Source organism: Delphinapterus leucas, chromosome 19 (assembly GCF_059928025.1).
Source record: "Delphinapterus leucas isolate spDelLeu-1000000601 "Yukka" chromosome 19, BTC_Dleu_Yukka2, whole genome shotgun sequence".
Classification (NCBI taxonomy): Eukaryota; Metazoa; Chordata; class Mammalia; order Artiodactyla; family Monodontidae; genus Delphinapterus; species Delphinapterus leucas.
This window is the reverse complement of record NC_143147.1, coordinates 42754866-42773584: the sequence shown is the minus strand read 5'-3', so window position 1 is coordinate 42773584 and position 18719 is coordinate 42754866. Positions and strand designations below refer to the sequence as shown.

Genomic DNA, 18719 nt, shown 5'->3' with positions numbered 1-18719 from the left:
CCAGTATATCACTTTTCACATTCATTCTTTTCAAATAAGACAAGAGGCATACAATTCAGTGTGCTGACATCATGGTATCTTCTAATGATTACGTCTGTAGGAAATTTCTTTGAGTGCCGGAGACATCCAAGACTTCCAAGAGGAAGATATATACATTGTCCCTTGGCTCTTGCAGATTTATTGTGATGTGTGGAAAACTACTCATTTAGGATTGTAGGTATTATGCAAATAGTTACATATTATTTTCTTATGGATAAAACTTCCATCATAGATGCATAGCATCAAAGTGTGCCAGTTGTCTTGCCTTTGTCTTGCCTTTGCCTTTGTAGAGATACGTGTCAGTAATATCTAGTGTTATATACGGAGACCAGGACGTGTAGTGGCATTCACAAGGAGTTTACTAATTAGATGGTTGTACCATCCTTTGGAAGAAATATTTCCAGATAAATGTGTTTCCATGGTATTTACATAAGAGCTAGTATTTGTTAACAGTTTCTGATTGTAGTAGCATTTGGGCTGAGTGTGGACCTGCAGAAATTAAATTTTGGAGCAACAGTTTCTTTCAGTGAAAATGCTCTTTGACTACAGTTTTAACCAAGAGGCCATATTATCTTGATTGGGTTTGTTTTTCAGTGCCTATTTTTAAGTGTACTTTTAACTTGGAAGACTTGCAGAAAACCTGCAAGAATTAATAGAGTACAAATGTTATAAAGTACACCCATGTACTCTTTACTTAGGTTGACCTCTGAACAATCTCAGAGTAAGTTGCATATATCACATTACCCCAGAATACTTAAGTTATCAGCCAATTTAATTTTTAAAAAATTTATTTATTTTATTTTTGGCTGCGTTGGGTCTTCGTTGCTGCGCGCGGGCTTTCTCTAGTTGTGAGCAGGGACTGCTCTTCGTTGTGGTGCGTGGGCTTCTCATTGCAGTGGCTTCTCTTGTTGCAGAGCACAGGCTCTAGGCACGTGGACTTCAGTAGTTGTGGCATGTGGGCTCAGTAGTTGTGGCTCGCGGGCTCTAAAGTGCAGGCTCAGTAGTTGTGGCGCATGGGCGTAGTTGCTCCGCAGCATGTGGGGTCTTCCCGGACCAGGGCTTGAACTTGTGTCCCCTGCATTGGCAGGCGGATTCTTAACCACTGTGCCACCAGGGAAGTCTGCCAATTTAATATTGATAAGCTACTTTTATCTATTATAGCATCCATGTTCCAATTTTGTCAATTAACCCTATCATATCATTTGTAGAAAATTTTTTCCTATAGTGCAGATCCAGTCTAGGATCAGGTATTATATCTTGTAGGAGTGTCCCTTTCTTTTTTTATCTTTTACAGGATTGGTAATTTTGAAGACTACAGCCCCCTACATCTACCCCTTATTCTTTTTAGTAGAATGCTTTTTATTTTCAGTGTTTTGATGTTTTCTCTTGATTATATTCGGGTTATGTATTTCTGTCTGGAATACTGTAGTATTGTATGAGTGCTGTTCTGGACTTCCCACAGCGTCACATCTGGAGGCACATGGTATATGTCTGTCCTTTATTGGTGATGCTAATTTTGTCAAGGTCTTGTCCAGTTTCTCTACTGAATAAGTACTATTTTTTCCTCTTGTAACTAATAATTTGGAAAGAGCATGCTTATATCCTGCGTTTTATCGAAATCTTAGCCTACCTAATTTTAGCATCCATTGATGATTCCTGCCTGAACCAGTCTTTACTATGAGGATTGCAAATTAATGGTTTTCCACTTCCCACTACACATTTACCTGTAGGCATTTGGCTTTCTATCATAATCAAGAACTTTCCCTTCTTTTTAAATCTTCCTGTATCTATATTTTTGATAGGGGTTAATGATTCCTATTTTTTAAGTAGTTTTTAACTTTTTTCTGTCTTTAATTATTTTGGTTTTCAAATTATGCCAGAGTTGACCAATGAGAGCCCCTTTAGTCTGCTTCTTGTGACATTGTGTTGTGGCTTCATCAAAATTAAAAAAAAATAATTTCCTCACTTGCTATCATAAGAATAAGTCCAGGTCCATCTTGTACTTGCCTTGTCTCAGCCCTGGAATCATCTTCTTCTGATTTTACTGTTTCTTTTTAATGGGCAATGGTATTAGATACTAAGCTTTTGTCCAGTAGATGTGTTCATTGTTACTGGCGTATTTTTGCTTCTAGACTCTTTCAGTGGACAAAGTTTAGAAATATGCATGTTATATATCCACACACACTTCTTATTATACACATAAAGAGGCAAATATACATATATGCATATTTGTGCACCCATGTATACCCATATACACATGTACATTTTGGAAATCAAGAGGTCACATTGGTATTTCCACAGGATTCTCTCTTTTTGTCCCCCGTTTCCTATTTGTATGTCCTTTGTTTTGGATAGGAGACCATGACATCAGCACGTTTTCTTCATTTCTTCAATCCTATAATGCCAAAAAGTAATTACAGAGTTGCTTGCTCATACCACTGCAAAAATCAAACCAACTACAAAGAGTTCAGGATTTTCTTGCAATTTTCTCTGCTTTCATTACTGCCTAAAATGGAAGGTATGCAATCAAATACTGTGTTCATAGGTTATTTTAGTTAGTTTGTCCTTTATCCCCCTTTTTCTGCCTTCCTTCATTGTTACAGTTTTCATTTGATACATAATTGTATACATTTGTCTTTATATTTATATGCGTATATATTTTCTCATATGTTATATAGATATATTTATATTTCCCTTTATTTCCCCAAAGATAACATTATATACATGGTCTTTTATACGTCGCTTTTTTCACTTACCAATATTTCCTGGGATTTGGGCATGATAGATTTTTGCACTACGGAAATTCCTGCTTTATCTTTTATTTTGATGTACTGAGATGCAAATATAACTTTTGTAATGAGTCTAAGTTTTAAAGAAATTTCTGGCTTAGTTATGTTTATGTAGAAATGCTGACTCAGATTTAGATGAATTGAAAAGGTGATAGTATTGCTTGTTTTCCTTGGTTATTTTAATTACCTGAAGCAGGGAAAAGATAGTGTTTCTAGGATATGTCTTTCCTTGCACATGCTTCAGAAGGCAGCAGAGGGGATAATTTTCATAATTCTTCAAATGTGTATTTGTGAATGAACGAATGAGTGACTGGGTGAGTAAGTGAGAGAGATTCTTTTTATTAGCTAAAATGATCACTTTTCAAGCTCCCTCTTTTCCCGTGTGAAACTACATTTGCCAGTCACCTGCGATTTGGAAAATTCCACAGCACTATTGTCTTAAGGGATTTTTTAAAAAAATACAAATCAGTGATGAGGAAAAGTTTGATTTTATAATAAAAGAATAAAAGTTTCACATATTAATCTTTATCAAGTGACCTGGTTTTAAATTATATAGAACATTTTTTTTGTTTTTATATTTTGGGAGAGGAAGATTTGTTCTGAATTCTGAAGGCTTTTAATAATTCATATCACAATGTGGAGCTGTTCTAATAGTCTACTATTGCCATTTTCTTGAAAATTTTAAGTGTAAAAATCTAGCTAATGATTTTTTAATTTCCCTTTCGTTCTTTCTCTTTCTTCTTTTCTTTCTTTTTCTTTCTATTTTTTCTTTAAATTTAGAAGTGTAGGAGCAGTGGAGAATTTAGTCTTGGTTAATTGCTCAGCACATGAGAGAATCATGCATGTCAAACTACTGATTCACTTTGGAAATTGACAGTTTGATTTACTTATTTATGAATAAGGGCATGTCTTTTTCATTCTAATGTTAAAACTGGTGAGCCCTCTGAAGTGGACAGCTATTATGTGTCATAGTTGATTTATGCATAATTTGTGCCACTTCCCCACAAACACAATTGAAAATGGAAATACGGCACATTCTTTTGTCTATTTTTTAAAGTTTCCTTTTACAATCTTTATGTAGGAATTAAGAGGACAAAACCTCCAATTTGTTAGCATGTTAAATATTTAATGTTAGGAAGTCATGGCTAAGTCCTTTGATTATGTTTCTAAAATTTATTTGTGGAAAGCCTGCCAGATCTCAAATCCTACCATTTCAGAGTTTATGAATTCTTAAAGACTATTCATCTTGTAATTAAAAATCGTATTTGAGCATGAAACTGCTTGAGTGGCACCAGTAGATTATAAAAAGGGGTAAAAGTGTCTCAGCAGGGCTTTTAGCTGTTTGTCTGGAAAACACTCATGCAAACATTCCCACCCACCACCATCATTCTGCATGGTAAATAAGCTCTATCTTAAGAGCCTGTAGAGTTAAACAGTTTAATAGAAATAACTTTCTGGTCATTCTCTCTCTTTCCAGTTGATTCGATGTCATCAGTCCCGTGGTGGAGCCTGTGGAGACAACATTCAGTCTTATACTGCCACAGTCATTAGTGCTGCTAAAGTAAGTATCCAGTAGTCTCTAGGAGGTACGATTTTGTGGAGTAATTATCACGTTCCCTTTTCATTTGCAAAGGTCAAACAAACTTAAGTAAGTCAGAATTATTTTGTCACTCAAGAGAACTGGTGACTTAAAATGATTAGGTATTTAATCTCTTAAGTTTCCTAAATCATACTTTATATTCTATCGTAATGATTATAAGGTTTGTATTTATCCAGTTTAAAATATTTAAGTCTGTTAGCTAGGTCAAAGTCTGTAATCTAATTACTTTGGAAAGAAGCTTTACATGTTTTAAGTAGTAACTTCTGGATTTGTGTGTGTGTGTGTGTGTGTGTGTGTGTGTGTGTGTGATTTGCATCATTCTACCTATACTGACATCCCTTTGCATTTTTGAACATTTATGAATCTTCTTGACATAAAAAAAATATTATTCCTTAACAAAACTTGAGGGAAATCCCTGGCACATTCAAAGATTCTTTCATGTCACAGAGCTGCCCCCTGCGTGTTTGTCAAGTGAGTTCTTTTTGTGTATGTGCGAGGGTTAATTATGATGATGGCTCGTAAACTTTATGCTGATTATAAGGTATCCTTATAATCACCATCCTTTTGAATTGTGAAGTATACAACAAAACAATTCTAATAATAGGGATGACATAGTGAATCTAAATGACAGCATGTAATAGAAAGCACAACTATTCAGAAAAGAACAACAGTTTAAAACAAACCACAGGGAGGGAATCAAAGGTCACACTGTTTTATGTAAAACAAATACAAAAATACTTCAAGACTGATCACAAATGCTTACATGATGTGGTTTGATGAGAGAAGGATTACATATTTTTCATTCAAAGGGAATTATTGAATGGCTTTTTGCTTACAGCCCCATATATTTTAGATTTCAGAATCTTTATAAGAATGGTTTACTTTTCTCCTCTGTATGAAAAAATTATGGTTATTTCAGTGAAGAGAAATCTGAAACAGAGTAATTAGGCAGCATCAGTGTTATTTAGCCGACTTAGTTCCAGTTTTCCATGATAAGAACATAAAAATGACTTCTATAATTAAGTAGTGTAGTTATAAATATATTACTTTATAATTTTTACTGTTATATTATAGATTACACTCCTGTTATATTAGTATGTTCACTTGTGAAAATTTATCATGGTGTACACTTATAATTCCTGTACTTTGTTGTCTAAGTGGATATAAAACTTTGCTAAGGAAAGAAAAATCTCACAAAGATACTGTCATATTTAGATACCTTCTCCAGAGAATTCTATCTAATGTTTATGAATAAACAATGGCATAGATAAACAATAAGGATTTACTGTATAGCACAGGGAACTATATTCAATATCTTGTAATAACCTATAATGGAAAATAATCTGAAAAAAAATATGTAGTGGAATCACTTTGCCATACACCTGAAACTAACACAATCTTGTAAATCAACTATAATTCAGTTAAAAAAAAAGAATAAACAATGGCAATATTACAAAAACTCTTCTATAGAATAAAAAGGTCAGGTTATGCCTCATCTTGTTTCATGATTTAAGATCACCTTGATATTGAAACTTAACAAGAGCATTATGAAAAAGGAAAGCTATAGTCCTGTCTTGCTCATTAACATAGATAGGAAAAATCCTAAACAAAATACTAGCAGAAAAAAAAAATACACAGAGGGATAATGTGTCATAATCCATTTGGGATAATTCTACAATTAAGGCTGGTTTACTACTCAAAATCAGTGAATGTAATTTGCCACATTAGCAGAATAAAGGAGAAAATGATACAAATTATCTCAATACATGCACCAAAAGCGTTTGATAAAATCGAACATATATGCATTGATAAAACATTTTAGTAAATAGTGATAGTTTCTGGTTCTCTAGAATTCAGTTTTTCTCAAATTGCCAAACTATTTAAACATAGTAGACATGGTCTGTTTCTGATCATTTCACTATCTGGCTCCCTTTTAGTTTTGTTTTTGTTGTTTACTGTTAGTTCTCATTTATGATGTCTTGACTCCTTGTTTGCTAGAATTTTTAAAAAAGATTTGTAGAAACAGATGTGAGTTTGAGATCTAGGCTTGGATCATCTTAATCCAATTTCACAGATTGAGATTACTTAAATTATTTAAATAAAGGTCACCTGAAATAGCTGTAAGATCCTGATTACTACAGGTTCACTCTTATTTCTATTGTATGTCCCTTTATGTTTCAACCCAAAGCATGCAGGGAAAGTAGACCCCCTTGAACATGACTACCTAGTTCCACAAGTCTATCAAAAGCACTACTCAGTCTCTTAGAAGCCCCCTCTAGAATCATCCTGTGCATTTAGGCCTAAATACCAGCTCACATGTCTGGATTTCCTTGTTCTCTTGGATTTTGACCTAGTAACTCATCACTATTTTGTTCAATATTCAGTAACTTCAAGCAGAATTAAAGAAAAATAAACTCCCCGGTTTTCCTACTTGTTTTCATTGGTAGGATTGATCTGATTTACCTAGCCTGTCATTATTGAAAATAGAAAATAAAATTTCTTCTTCTTATTTCTTACCATTTTAATAATTTCTAGGTAATATGATATATTACCATGAGATATATAACATGGAGAATATTTAAAAAGCCATGTAGTATGTGCTCCTTAAGAGAATACTACACTTTCTTTGACAGAGTAATCATTAATATTTTTCTCTCTCTGACGACTGCTTCTCATGGGGCTTCATATAGGTTGACCACTTTGTTATACAGAAGGATTAATTATTAAATTTTTAATTCTTTTTTATGTCTCACATTACAATTGTAAGTATAAATTATATTAATTATATATGTGCTTGGATCTCCTTCAAGGAAATAATCTTTTTTGCCCACCCTGGATTTCCAAATAGCACTTAAAATTCATCTTTCCAAATAATTTGGCTTTCCTTATAAAGAATATAATAGTGAAAAATTCTCTGAGGTCGTATTGAAGGAAGAAGTTTAATATTGAAATTGTTCATATTGGATTATTTTGTAACATTTATTAAAACACTCCCAAACTCATTCTACTAGGCCACCATCACCCTGATACCAAAACCAGAAAAAGGTACAACAAAAAAAATTACAGACCAATATCACGGATGAATATAGGTGCAAAAATCCTCAACAAAATACTAGCAAACAGAATCCAACAACACATTAAAAGGATCATACACCATGGTCAAGTGGGATTTATCCCAGGGATGCAAGGATTCTTAAATATATGCAAATCAATCAGCGTGTTATACCATATTAATAAATTGAAGAATAAGAGCCATATGATCATCTCAATAGATGCAGAAAAAGCTTTTGACAAAGTTCAACACCTATTTATGATAAAAACTCTCCAGAAAGGGGGCACAGAGGGAACCTACCTCAACATAATAAAGGCCCATATACGACAAACCCACAGCAAACATCATTCTCAGTGGTGAAAAACTGAAAGCATTTCCTCTAAGATCAGGAACAAGACAAAGATGTCCACTCTTGCCACTGTTATTCAACATAGTTTTAGAAGTCCTAGTCATGGCAATTAGAGAAGAAAGAGAAATAAAAGGACTACAAATTGGAAAAGAAGAAGTAAAACTGTCACTGTTTGCAGATGACATGATACTATACATAGAGAATCCTAAAGATGCCACCAGAAAGCTGCTAGAGCTAATCAATGAATTTGGTAAAGTTGCAGGATACAGAATTAATGCACAGAGATCTCTTGCATTCCTATACACTGACAACGAAAGATCAGAAAGAGAAATTAAGGAGACAGTCCCATTCACCATTGCAACAAAAAGAATAAAATACCTAGGAATAAACCTACCTAAGGAGGTAAAAGACCTGTACTCAGAAAACTATAAGACACTGGTGAAAGAAATCAAAGATGATACAAACAGGTGGAGAGATATACCATGTTCTTGGATTGGAAGAATCAATATTGTGAAAATGACTGTTCTACCCAAAGCAATCTATGGAGTCAGTGCAATCCCTATCAAATTACCAATGGCATTTTTTACAGAACTAGAACAAAAAATCTTAAAATTTGTATGGAGACTCAAAAGACCCTGAATAGCCAAAGTAATTTTGAGGGAAAAAAACGGAGCTGGAGGAATCAGACTCCCTGACTTCAGACTATACTACAAAGCCACAGTAAGCAAGACAATATGGTACTGGCATAAAAACATAAATACAGATCAATGGAACAGGATAGAAAGCCCAGAGATAAACCTACACACGTATGGTCACCTTATATTCAGTAAAGGAGGCAAGGATATACAATAGAGAAAAGACAGCCTCTTCAATAAGTGGTGCTGGGAAATCTGGACAGCTACATGTAAAAGAATGAAATTAGAACACTTCCTAACACCATACACAAAAATAAACTCCAAATGGATTAAAGACCTAAATGTAAGACCAGACACTATAAAACTCTTAGAGGAAAGCATAGGAAGAACACTCTTTGACATAAATCACAGCAAGATCTTTTTTGATCCACCTCCTTGAGTAATGGAAATAAAAACAAAAATAAACAATGGAAATGGACAAACAGACCTAATGAAACTTAAAAGTTTTTGCACAGCAAAGGAAACTATAAACAATATGAAAAAACAACCCTCAGAATGTGAGAAAATATTTGCAAATGAATCAGTGGACAAAGGATTAATCTCTAAAATATATAAACAGCTTATGCAGCTCAATGTTAAAAAAACAAACAACCCAATCAAAAAATGGGCAGAAGATCTAAATAGACATTTCTCCAAAGAAGACATACAGATGGCCAAGAAGCACATGAAAAGCTGCTCAACATCACTAATTATTAGAGAAATGCAAATCAAAACTACAATGAGGTATCACCTCACACCGGTTAGAATGGGCATCATCAGAAAATTTACAAACAACAAATACTGGAGAGGGTGTGGAGAAAAGGGAACCCTCTTGCACTGTTGGTGGGAATGTAAATTGATACAGCCACTATGGAGAACAGTATGGAGGTTCCTTAAAAAACTAAAAATAGAATTACCATATGCCCCAGAAATCCCACTGCTGGGCATATACCCAGAGAAAACCATAATTCAAAAAGACATATGCACCCCAATGTACATTGCAGCACTATTTACAATACCCAGGTCATGGAAGCAATGTAAGTGTCCATCAACAGATGAATAGATAAAGAAGATGTGGTACATATATACAATGGAATATTACTCAGCCATAGAAAGGAACGAAATTGGGTCATTTGTAGAGACGTGAATGGATCTAGAGACTGTCATACAGAGTGAAGTCAGAAAGAGGAAAACAAATATATTAATACATATATGTGGAATCTAGAAAAATGGTACAAATGAACCAGTTTGCAAGGCAGAATTAGAGACACAGATGTAGAGAAAAAACGGATGGACACCACACGGGGATAGTGGGGTGGGGAGGTGGTGGTGTGAATTGGGAGATTGGGATTGACATGTATACACTAATATGTATAAAATAGATAACTAATAAGAACCAGCTGTATAAAAAAAGTAAAGTTAAAAAAAATGAAGGAAACCTTTTTATTGAAAAAGAACAAAAGACTGGATGGGGCCACTTACCCTTCACCTGGGCCTGTGCAAGGGTCTGCTCCATGACCTTTTGAATGTGCAGAGACCTGTAGCTTTGTTATGCCTGTACATTTTTTCCCAATCATTTTCCCCCACGCTTCCCACACTCCCCACACCTCAGAGCGCCCTGCTTCTTTATTCTTTATCACATAAATACCCTGAGCCCCTTGCCTTCAGGGAGGTGCATTTGAGATTTGTTCTCCTGTCTTCTTGCTTGGCTATATTGTGAAGAAAACTTCTCTTTGCTACAAACCTCGATGCCTCAGCTTTTTGGCTTGCTGTGTGTTGGGCAAGATGAACCTGGTTTGGTAACATATGTGTGTGTGTATAATTGTTTATGATTGTCAGTTTATTAGTCTCTCCCACTAGATGGTGAATTCCTTGAGGTCGGGGACTATATTTTGTTCATTTCTGTAAACCCAATATGTAGCAGTCAATAAATGAATTCAATAATGGATAAATGAATTCAATAATGGAATAAATGTAATAATGAATTTGGAAAAAAAAAAGAATGCTACACTTCCTTTGACAGAGTAATCATTAATATTGTTCTCTTTCTGATAACTTCTCATGTGGCTTCATATAGGTTAACCACATTGTTATATAGAAGGAATAATTATTAAATTTTTAATTCTCTTTTATGTCTTACATTACAATTGTAAGTATAAATTATATTAATTGTATATGTGTTTGGATCTCTTTAGAGGAAATAATCTTTTTTATTTCCTGGATTTTCAAATAGCACTTAAAATTCATCTTTCCAAATAATTTGGCTTTCCTTATAAAGAATATAATAGTGAAAAATTCTCTGAGGTCGTATTGAAGGAAGAAGTTTAATATTGAAATTGTTCAAATTGGATTATTTTGAAATATTTATTAAATATTGGTCCATATATTCTAGTTACCTTATAACTGTTTTATTTGATTTTTCCTTTTAATGTGTTTTAACCCCAGCGTTGTAAATTGATTTAATAAAAATGCCTCTGTTTTCTCCTGTTATCTGATAACTTCTTAATGACAACTAACAGCTTTTGTGAAAGCAGCACCATTAGTCCTAATGGATAGGGAGGACAACTGATATGGCCTGAGAAAGGTTAAAGATGACTAGTGACCCTTTGGCAAATCTGTCTGCAACAGAACAGAATAAGAACCACGTTCATTTGAATTTTTGGTCACAGTAGATTACCTGACACATTCGTTATAGTCTTCTGTTCAGCACTTTACAGTACAGATTAGTTATGTGAATATTCTTCAGATTGTGAGGACACTAGTGCTCGCTGATATGACTCTAACATGGAAACAAATTTCTCCTAGAGGCAAAGGTCTTTACTAATGTAGAAAGCTTCCAGCACCCCTCTCTCACACCCTGCATTAGACCTTATTTTGAAAGTTAATGAGCTATGGTAGATAGTACTGTCATGTTACTTACTATACAAAGTAAAGATTTGATGACTGTTAAATTTTGGGTTTAATTTTTTGTCCACTGTTAAGAAGACCCAACCAATAGTCCTAAGTTGTTTTTTTTTTAGAAGCATCATTAACTCTTTCTGTAATATTAGTCTTTAACGCTGAAATATACTACTCTTTTCCCCCTCTTTCTGGAGTTTTTTTCCTAGTTCTCTTCTATTAACTTTTCCCTTAATCTTGTGGTTTGCTTTGGTACATTACTTCCACTTTCTGTGTGCTCCAGTTATTTTAGTTTTATTCCTTTTCATTGGTATAAGAGCATGAAATAATAAGCTCAAGGGCAAACAGGGAGGATAAACAATTAAAGACTTTAAACCTGAAAGGCATTCCTTTAATAAAGGGATAGCTCCGTTTAAGTGGGAGCATCTCCATTAGCATTAATGGAGTAAGTACATCAGCTGAAGCATCTCAGAGGTTAATCAGGCTTCCTGGCCCGCTTTTGACATCAATATACTGTGGCGCCTGGTTTTGTTGGTCCTTCAAAGGCTTTCTTGACAACACTCTAACAGACTTTGTGTAAGTCATTTCTTGTGAATTATTGAAACAAATGTTTGGCTGCTAATTGAGGAGCACTAATGTGTTTTATAATCACTGCAGTTTGAGTTTTTAGCACTAAACAAAACAGTTACAATTGATTTGTGGCTTTTTCTTGGTTTCAGTCAGCTGTAAGTTATATCATTTTGCTTGAATTCAGCAAATGGCTTTGCTGGTTATTTTATTTAAGTATTTATTAGGATGCACTATTACGGTTTTCATTTCTCCTTCCCAGTATGCATTTGTGTACTGAATTCATGAAGTGTGTGAGATCACAGGTAGTAACAGGAATAGATTACAAGGCAATACTGGATAGTGGTTTGGAGAGATAGTCCTAGTTTTGAGTTCTGGCTTTGTCGCTGGCTGGCTGTTTGAGCTGCCATTTTCTTTAACTTCTGTAGCCTCAATTTTCTCTTCTTTAAAGAGTAGAGGTGTTTGAGGATATCTATCCAGATCATTTTTGTTAAAGAGCCTTAACCATTTCTGAGTTCATAATCAAGTTTCCATGGAACGTAGCTACAGTAAAATAATACATATATTATGTGTGTTTCTTTTTTTTTTTTTTGCGGTACGTGGGCCTCTCACTGTTGTGGCTTCTCCCGTTGCGGAGCACAGGCTCCGGACGCGCAGGCTCAGCGGCCATGGCTCACGGGCCCAGCCGCTCCACGGCATGTGGGATCTTCCCGGACCGGGGCACGAACCCGTGTCCCCTGCATCGGCAGGCGGACTCTCAACCACTGTGCCACCAGGGAAGCCCTGTTTTGTTTTTTTTTTTAGTTCCATCTGGTTGTTGTTTAAATTACATTTAGGCCTTTATAAACAACCTTTTTTTGCCTAGTAGCATTTATAAATTAATATTTGAAATGCTGTATATATAATATACATTTTAAAATTTAGCTGTAGCATATGCCAGAATATAGGTCCATAATTATTTTAAAAAGAGCAAGTCACGGTATTGAAGATTAATTTGAAGTATTTTAATAAAAACTTTTCCTCACAGTATGAGGATATGTGTCTGTTGTATCATACATAATTTCTGATATGTCCATGTAATCTAAACAACTTATTTTGGCTCTAATGATTAGATATGTTAATGTGTTTATGAATCACATAATTTTCTCTTTGTTTTCACTTTCTTCCCTTTCGGACAAAAAGAGAAAACCCCGTTACTTAACATGATTGTTTGTTAATGGTTATGAGAATAATCAGATGAGATTCACATAAAAGAAAACATGCACATGAGTTAGTTTCATCTCTTTGTTTTCAATGAAATGGAACTAAAATGTAATTCTGAAACGTCTTAAGTTGTCTTTAATTGAAATAATATATTAGGATCATTACATTAAATTGTTTTCTGTTAGCAGAGAGAAAAGAACCTTCTTGGTTAATTTTATATGACATTTCATTCATCTAGTAAAAAGTATCTTAGATGGAGACTGTATTTTCTACATGCCAAATCTTGATGTACAATATTATATAACATCATATTATAGATTTACTTTGGAATCAAAGTTGTTTTCACATATGAATTCTACCAGTATCTCAGTCTTTTTCCTGCTAAAAAGTTGACTCAGTATTAGATTTATACTGTTTAAAAAATAGAACATCACATAGTTGCTACTTCTTAATATTTCACATATTTTAAGTTATATGCATTGAGGAGAGGGGAAAAATAAATATTGTTAGTAAAAGTATAATTGTATCCTCATGTGAAACAAACTCTTTAATTATTTACCTATAGCTTTATTCTCACCATGCTGGCTTTGGGGAATCTACTGATTCACTCAATCTAATACCAATTTTCTAACTAAAATTTAAGATCGTATAAAAATCAGACTGAATTTCTGTGACAGTGCACTGCTATATATAAGCTTGTTAGAGAATAAAGAATTTAATGTGAATTAACAAAACATGTATTACTATTTAGAATCCAAATACTGATGTGAAGTCATACATTTTACCTTTCATTGTATAGACATTGAAAACTGGCCTGACAATGGTTGGGAAGGTGGTGACTCAGCTAACAGGCACGCTGCCTTCAGGTGTGACAGAAGATGATGTTGCCATCCATAGTAATTCAAGGCGGAGTCCTCTGGTCCCAGGCATCATCACAGTAATTGACACTGAGACAGTTGGAGAGGGCCAGGTAAGAACATGTGGTGCATGTAATGTTCATTTTGTGCAGAGGATGGAGTAACTAACAATATCATTTGGGATCAAGATCATACAAAATGTATTTGGAGATGTGTTAATTTGGAATTGTAGAAAATTAAGGTTATCTCAGGTTAGAATTTTGTTTTTTTCAAAAAATGATGAGTAATTATTGTACAACACAGGGAATATAGCCAGTATTTTATAAAAACTATAAATGGTGTAGACCCTTTTAAAAAATGATGAGTAACATGTTAAAACCTATTATTTCAGACATTGTTAATGTATCAAACCTGAAGGTAAAATTGAGGTTCTATAGAATTCTCTTGCTATCTCGTCATCAGGACATTTGTTCCATAAATAAATAATTATATATCTCATTTATACTGTTTAGTACTGTTTCTTTTTTTTAATGACACTTGTTATAACTTAGACTAATTATGACTAATTATGGTGGTAATAAATTACAATAATATTAATACATTTTATTACAAATTTTATTACAGATACCTCCTTATAAATATGAAAAAATACAAAAAAATCTCAAAGAGTGTATTAGAATATATAAATGGTAATAACTTATTATAAGATCTTATATCTTCACATAAAATAGATTTTTACAGCCTATGTTCAGAAACATTTAGGAGTGATTATAAACATGGAGAAATACGTTATGCTTATGTAAGTCTTGCTAGAAAGAAACCAGTTGGGTTTTGTTTTTCTCCCTCATACATTCATAGACAGTATTTTCTTTTGAATCATAGTCATGAATTTTAAAATACATTTCTGAAAGGAAGGTAATTTTCATGGTTTGTGATCCTTGCTATAAATACACAATGTAAACCTGATTACTAGAATGAGATAGGAGTAGAGCAAGATTTGGAAATAGAAATTATTTTAATTTTATATAGAATTTATATTTAATTCCATTTTCAGAACATAATTATGTGAGCCATTAAAATATTAACCCTAAATATTGCATGTTCTTTTGAGAAAATCTGCTTCCAGTATATGTGGTTCTGCATCTTGATGAAAGATTACATTTGGCTGGTACTCATATACTAATTCCTATAGTAAGATCAAGTGGCATTTCAAAAAAATATGGACTGTGCTGCAATTAAAACACCCCCAAAAATCTTTGAATTTCTGGGTTATTGAATCTGGCTATTATATTTTATTTAAAATCTGAATAATATAATTCTCTGCCTTTCCCATCTTAACTTTGTGGTTAATCAGATATGTTACAGACTTGTATTCCTGTTTAAAACTCATTTTAATGAAGTGCTAGCAAACTTTTCAGTTGACTGTAATGACTTTTTTTTTTAAGTTGTGTTAATTAGCTCAAGTTGATAGACACATACAGATGTTCTCTTTTTAAATTGGAATTAAATATATAAACCCTTAGTGTTTTATGAGTGTTAAAGTAAAAAATATTTTCTTTTGTCCTTCGATTCTTAATTAATTCACCTCCAAGGCCACCCACATTTACTAAGTAGTAACAACCCTCCTCAACACTGTCTAGTTTGGTGAGTGGATTTAAATCTGTTAAGCATCTAGCATTTGTTGACAGACTGATTTGTGGTAATTTAAAAGTTGAAAATGTTATCTCTTATTATTTTTGATGAAATAGAGCTATAACTCATTAATTTATGTAATGAGTAAAAAGAAAAATTTAATTTATACGAAAAGCATAGCATTTGGTCTTGTGTTTTCACATGTGGTTTCTTTGGGTTTTTTTTCCCCCTAGTTCTTTGTTAACTTTTTATAACTTTAAATTGGAATTCTCACATTTGGAATATGGAAGTGAACAGTAGATTGTACAAAAGTTCATTTTTCTGTATAAGTGCATTGTTAACCCTGGAAACAAGTAAAGTTGTTCATTAGGAAATAAGAATCATAAAATGTTAGCTTTTAAAAGTTAAAAAAGTGAAAGTGTTGCTCAACCTGAAAAGTTTTATCTTTTCTATTATTTGTTGGGAGCATAATCTCTTTTCATTCCTACTTATAACATATTCTGCAATTTTGATTGATTTAAAAATTCTATTAAAAGACAGGAAATAAATAATAAGTTGCTATGTGCATTTTTAAGGAATTATAAATATTTTTTAAGCAATAAGATTTCCTCAATATAATACTGTCTTCTTTTATTAATGTGAATCTGTTTTTTGTCAGGAAGACATTTTTGTCTCTAATAAATAGTTCAGTTGAAGTACAAAGCTGTTTTTAGGTTATGCTGGATTGTATTAGAAAGACTGCAGTGGTTAATGTCATGGATTTATCACTTTTAGCCCTTTCCCACTGATGTTTGACCTTAGCTGTAGTGTTTCTTCTTGTCCCTATACATATCAGGAACTAAAGCTGACATTATGTGCACTTTTGCTGTTTAAAGCCATTGAGCCTTTAATAAATATATTTTCATGTTTACAGGGATAGTGTATAAAATTTGATTCACCATCTTTCTGATGCTGAATTGATTAGTTTGATTTGATGGTGACAGGATCACTGTATGGTACCTGCATTAAAGGGGAATGTATTTGCTTGACTTTGTCCATTTCTATCTGTGTTACTTTCATGTTTTATTTAAAAGCATTTCGTGGCTAGGATAAGTTAAGCGATATAATTTGCCTTTATAAATTTATATAATTTTAGTTAAAAAGGTGGCAAAGTCTCTAATCAAAGAAAAATGCTCCAGAATGATAACATAAACTAGAGCTATTTCTTGCCCTGGTTGCAAATAAAAGTGTTATTCATAGTAATTTGATGGTTCCTGTGGTGTTTGTCTATCTTTTTGTTCATATGATAAAGCCTTATCCACCTTGTATCCACCTTGCTTTGCTTTGTTTTAACAAACGCAAGTTGTTGCTACGTATACTTGGGGGTTTAGCCTGTTTAGTTAAGTAGTGAGTAAAAATTAAATGTCTCAGGACAACTGTATTGGGATATCGCTCGTATTGATTTGATATTTTAGGCAAGATGATGATGCAGTGGAGAGAATCTGTACAAAAGTATCTGGTTGTTATATTTGTGAAGTTCATGAAGAGAACATTCAAAGAATCCTATATAGTGGCATGAAGTTTTGGTATTCACCAAGATTAATGAGCCTTTTTGCTGGATGGCTTCTGTATTAGTACCATCAAGTAGAGTACTCAGTGCTAATTGTATTGGAAGGAGAGGCATAGGGTTATAATATATGAAAGGAAAGGGAATCATAAGATTGAGTTAAAATAGAAAAGTGGGCAAAGGACAAAATATTTCAGTGAAAAAATAAAATACTTACAAATGGTGTAAAATCTTTAGACTTGACTTGTTATAAGAGAAAGACAAAACTACCCTAAGATACCACTTGTCACCTATCAGCATGAAAGAAATCAAAAAGCTTGCAGTATACTCTACATTTTTTAATACTCTTTTAAAAGAATATATTTACTTATTATTTATTTGGCTGTGCCTGGCATGCGGGATCTTTTTAGTTGTGGCATGTGGGATCTTTTATTAGTTGCGGCATGCAGGATCTTGTTTTAGTTGTGGCACACGGGATCTTTAGTTGCAGCATGTAGGATCTAGTTCCCTGACCAGGGATCAAACCCAGGCCCCCCTGGATTGGGAACGTGGAGTCTTAGCCATTGCATCACCGGGGAAGTCCCTGCTCTACATTTTTAACTTTTCATTTTGAAATAATTGTAGACTCACAGTAAGTTGAAGATAGTTTCCCCAAACTGTGACATCTTATATAACTGTCGTAAAATATCAAAACCAGGATATTGACAGTGACGCTTTACTGTTAACTAGGCTACAGACCATATTCAGCTCTCACCATTTGTTTTACTTGCATTCATTAGTGTGTGTATCCAGAATATTGAAAGAACTCCTATAACTGAATAATAAAAAGATAAATAGGCTTATTTTGAAATGAGCAAAGGATTTGAATAGCCATCTTTCCAAATATGATATGCCAGTGGCCAGTAAGCAGAAATGAGAGCCCTGGTACACTGCTGGTGGGAACGTAAAATTGTACAGCCGCTTCGGAAAGGAGTTATTACCATTTGACTCAGCAATTTGTCTCTGAAGAGATTTGCTCTTAGGAGATATATTACCAAAAGAAATGAAAATATATTTTCATGTAAAAACTTGTACATGAATGTTCGTAGCAGCATGATTTGTAATAGCCAAAAAATAGGAGCAGCCCAAATGTACATCAACTGATTGATGGATGGTTAAATAAAATGTGGTATATACATACAGTGTAATATTATTTAGCAATAAGAAGAAGTGAAGTAGTGATTCATGCTACAAAATGAATGAACCTTGAAAATCTTACGCTTAGTGGAAGAAGCCAGTCGCAAAAGAATACATATTGTATGAATCTATTTATATGAAATGTCCAGAATAGGGAAATCTACATAGAGAGGAAATAGATTGGTTGCCTAGGGCTTGGAGTTTGGAGGGAATCAGGTGGGGAGTGACTGTTAATGGTTATGAAGTTTCTTTGGGGTGATGAAAGTGTTCGAAATTTGACTGTCACAATGGTTGCACAGCTCTGTATATATACCATATTTCCTAAAGCAATCTATCA

The 18719-nt window shown here is 33.7% G+C and overlaps 1 protein-coding gene across 11 annotated transcripts in view; it reads left to right on the top strand.

The window, feature by feature from the left end:
* Positions 1–18719, top strand: part of BCAS3 (BCAS3 microtubule associated cell migration factor) — a 576417-nt gene that overhangs the window by 147648 nt on the left and 410050 nt on the right. For all 11 annotated transcript variants that reach the window (XM_022552784.3, XM_089900965.1, XM_089900966.1 and 8 more), the window contains 2 exons: positions 4306–4389; positions 13971–14141. In XM_022552784.3, coding sequence (XP_022408492.1) covers positions 4306–4389; positions 13971–14141 — 255 coding nt within the window. The remainder of the gene's footprint in view (positions 1–4305; positions 4390–13970; positions 14142–18719) is intronic.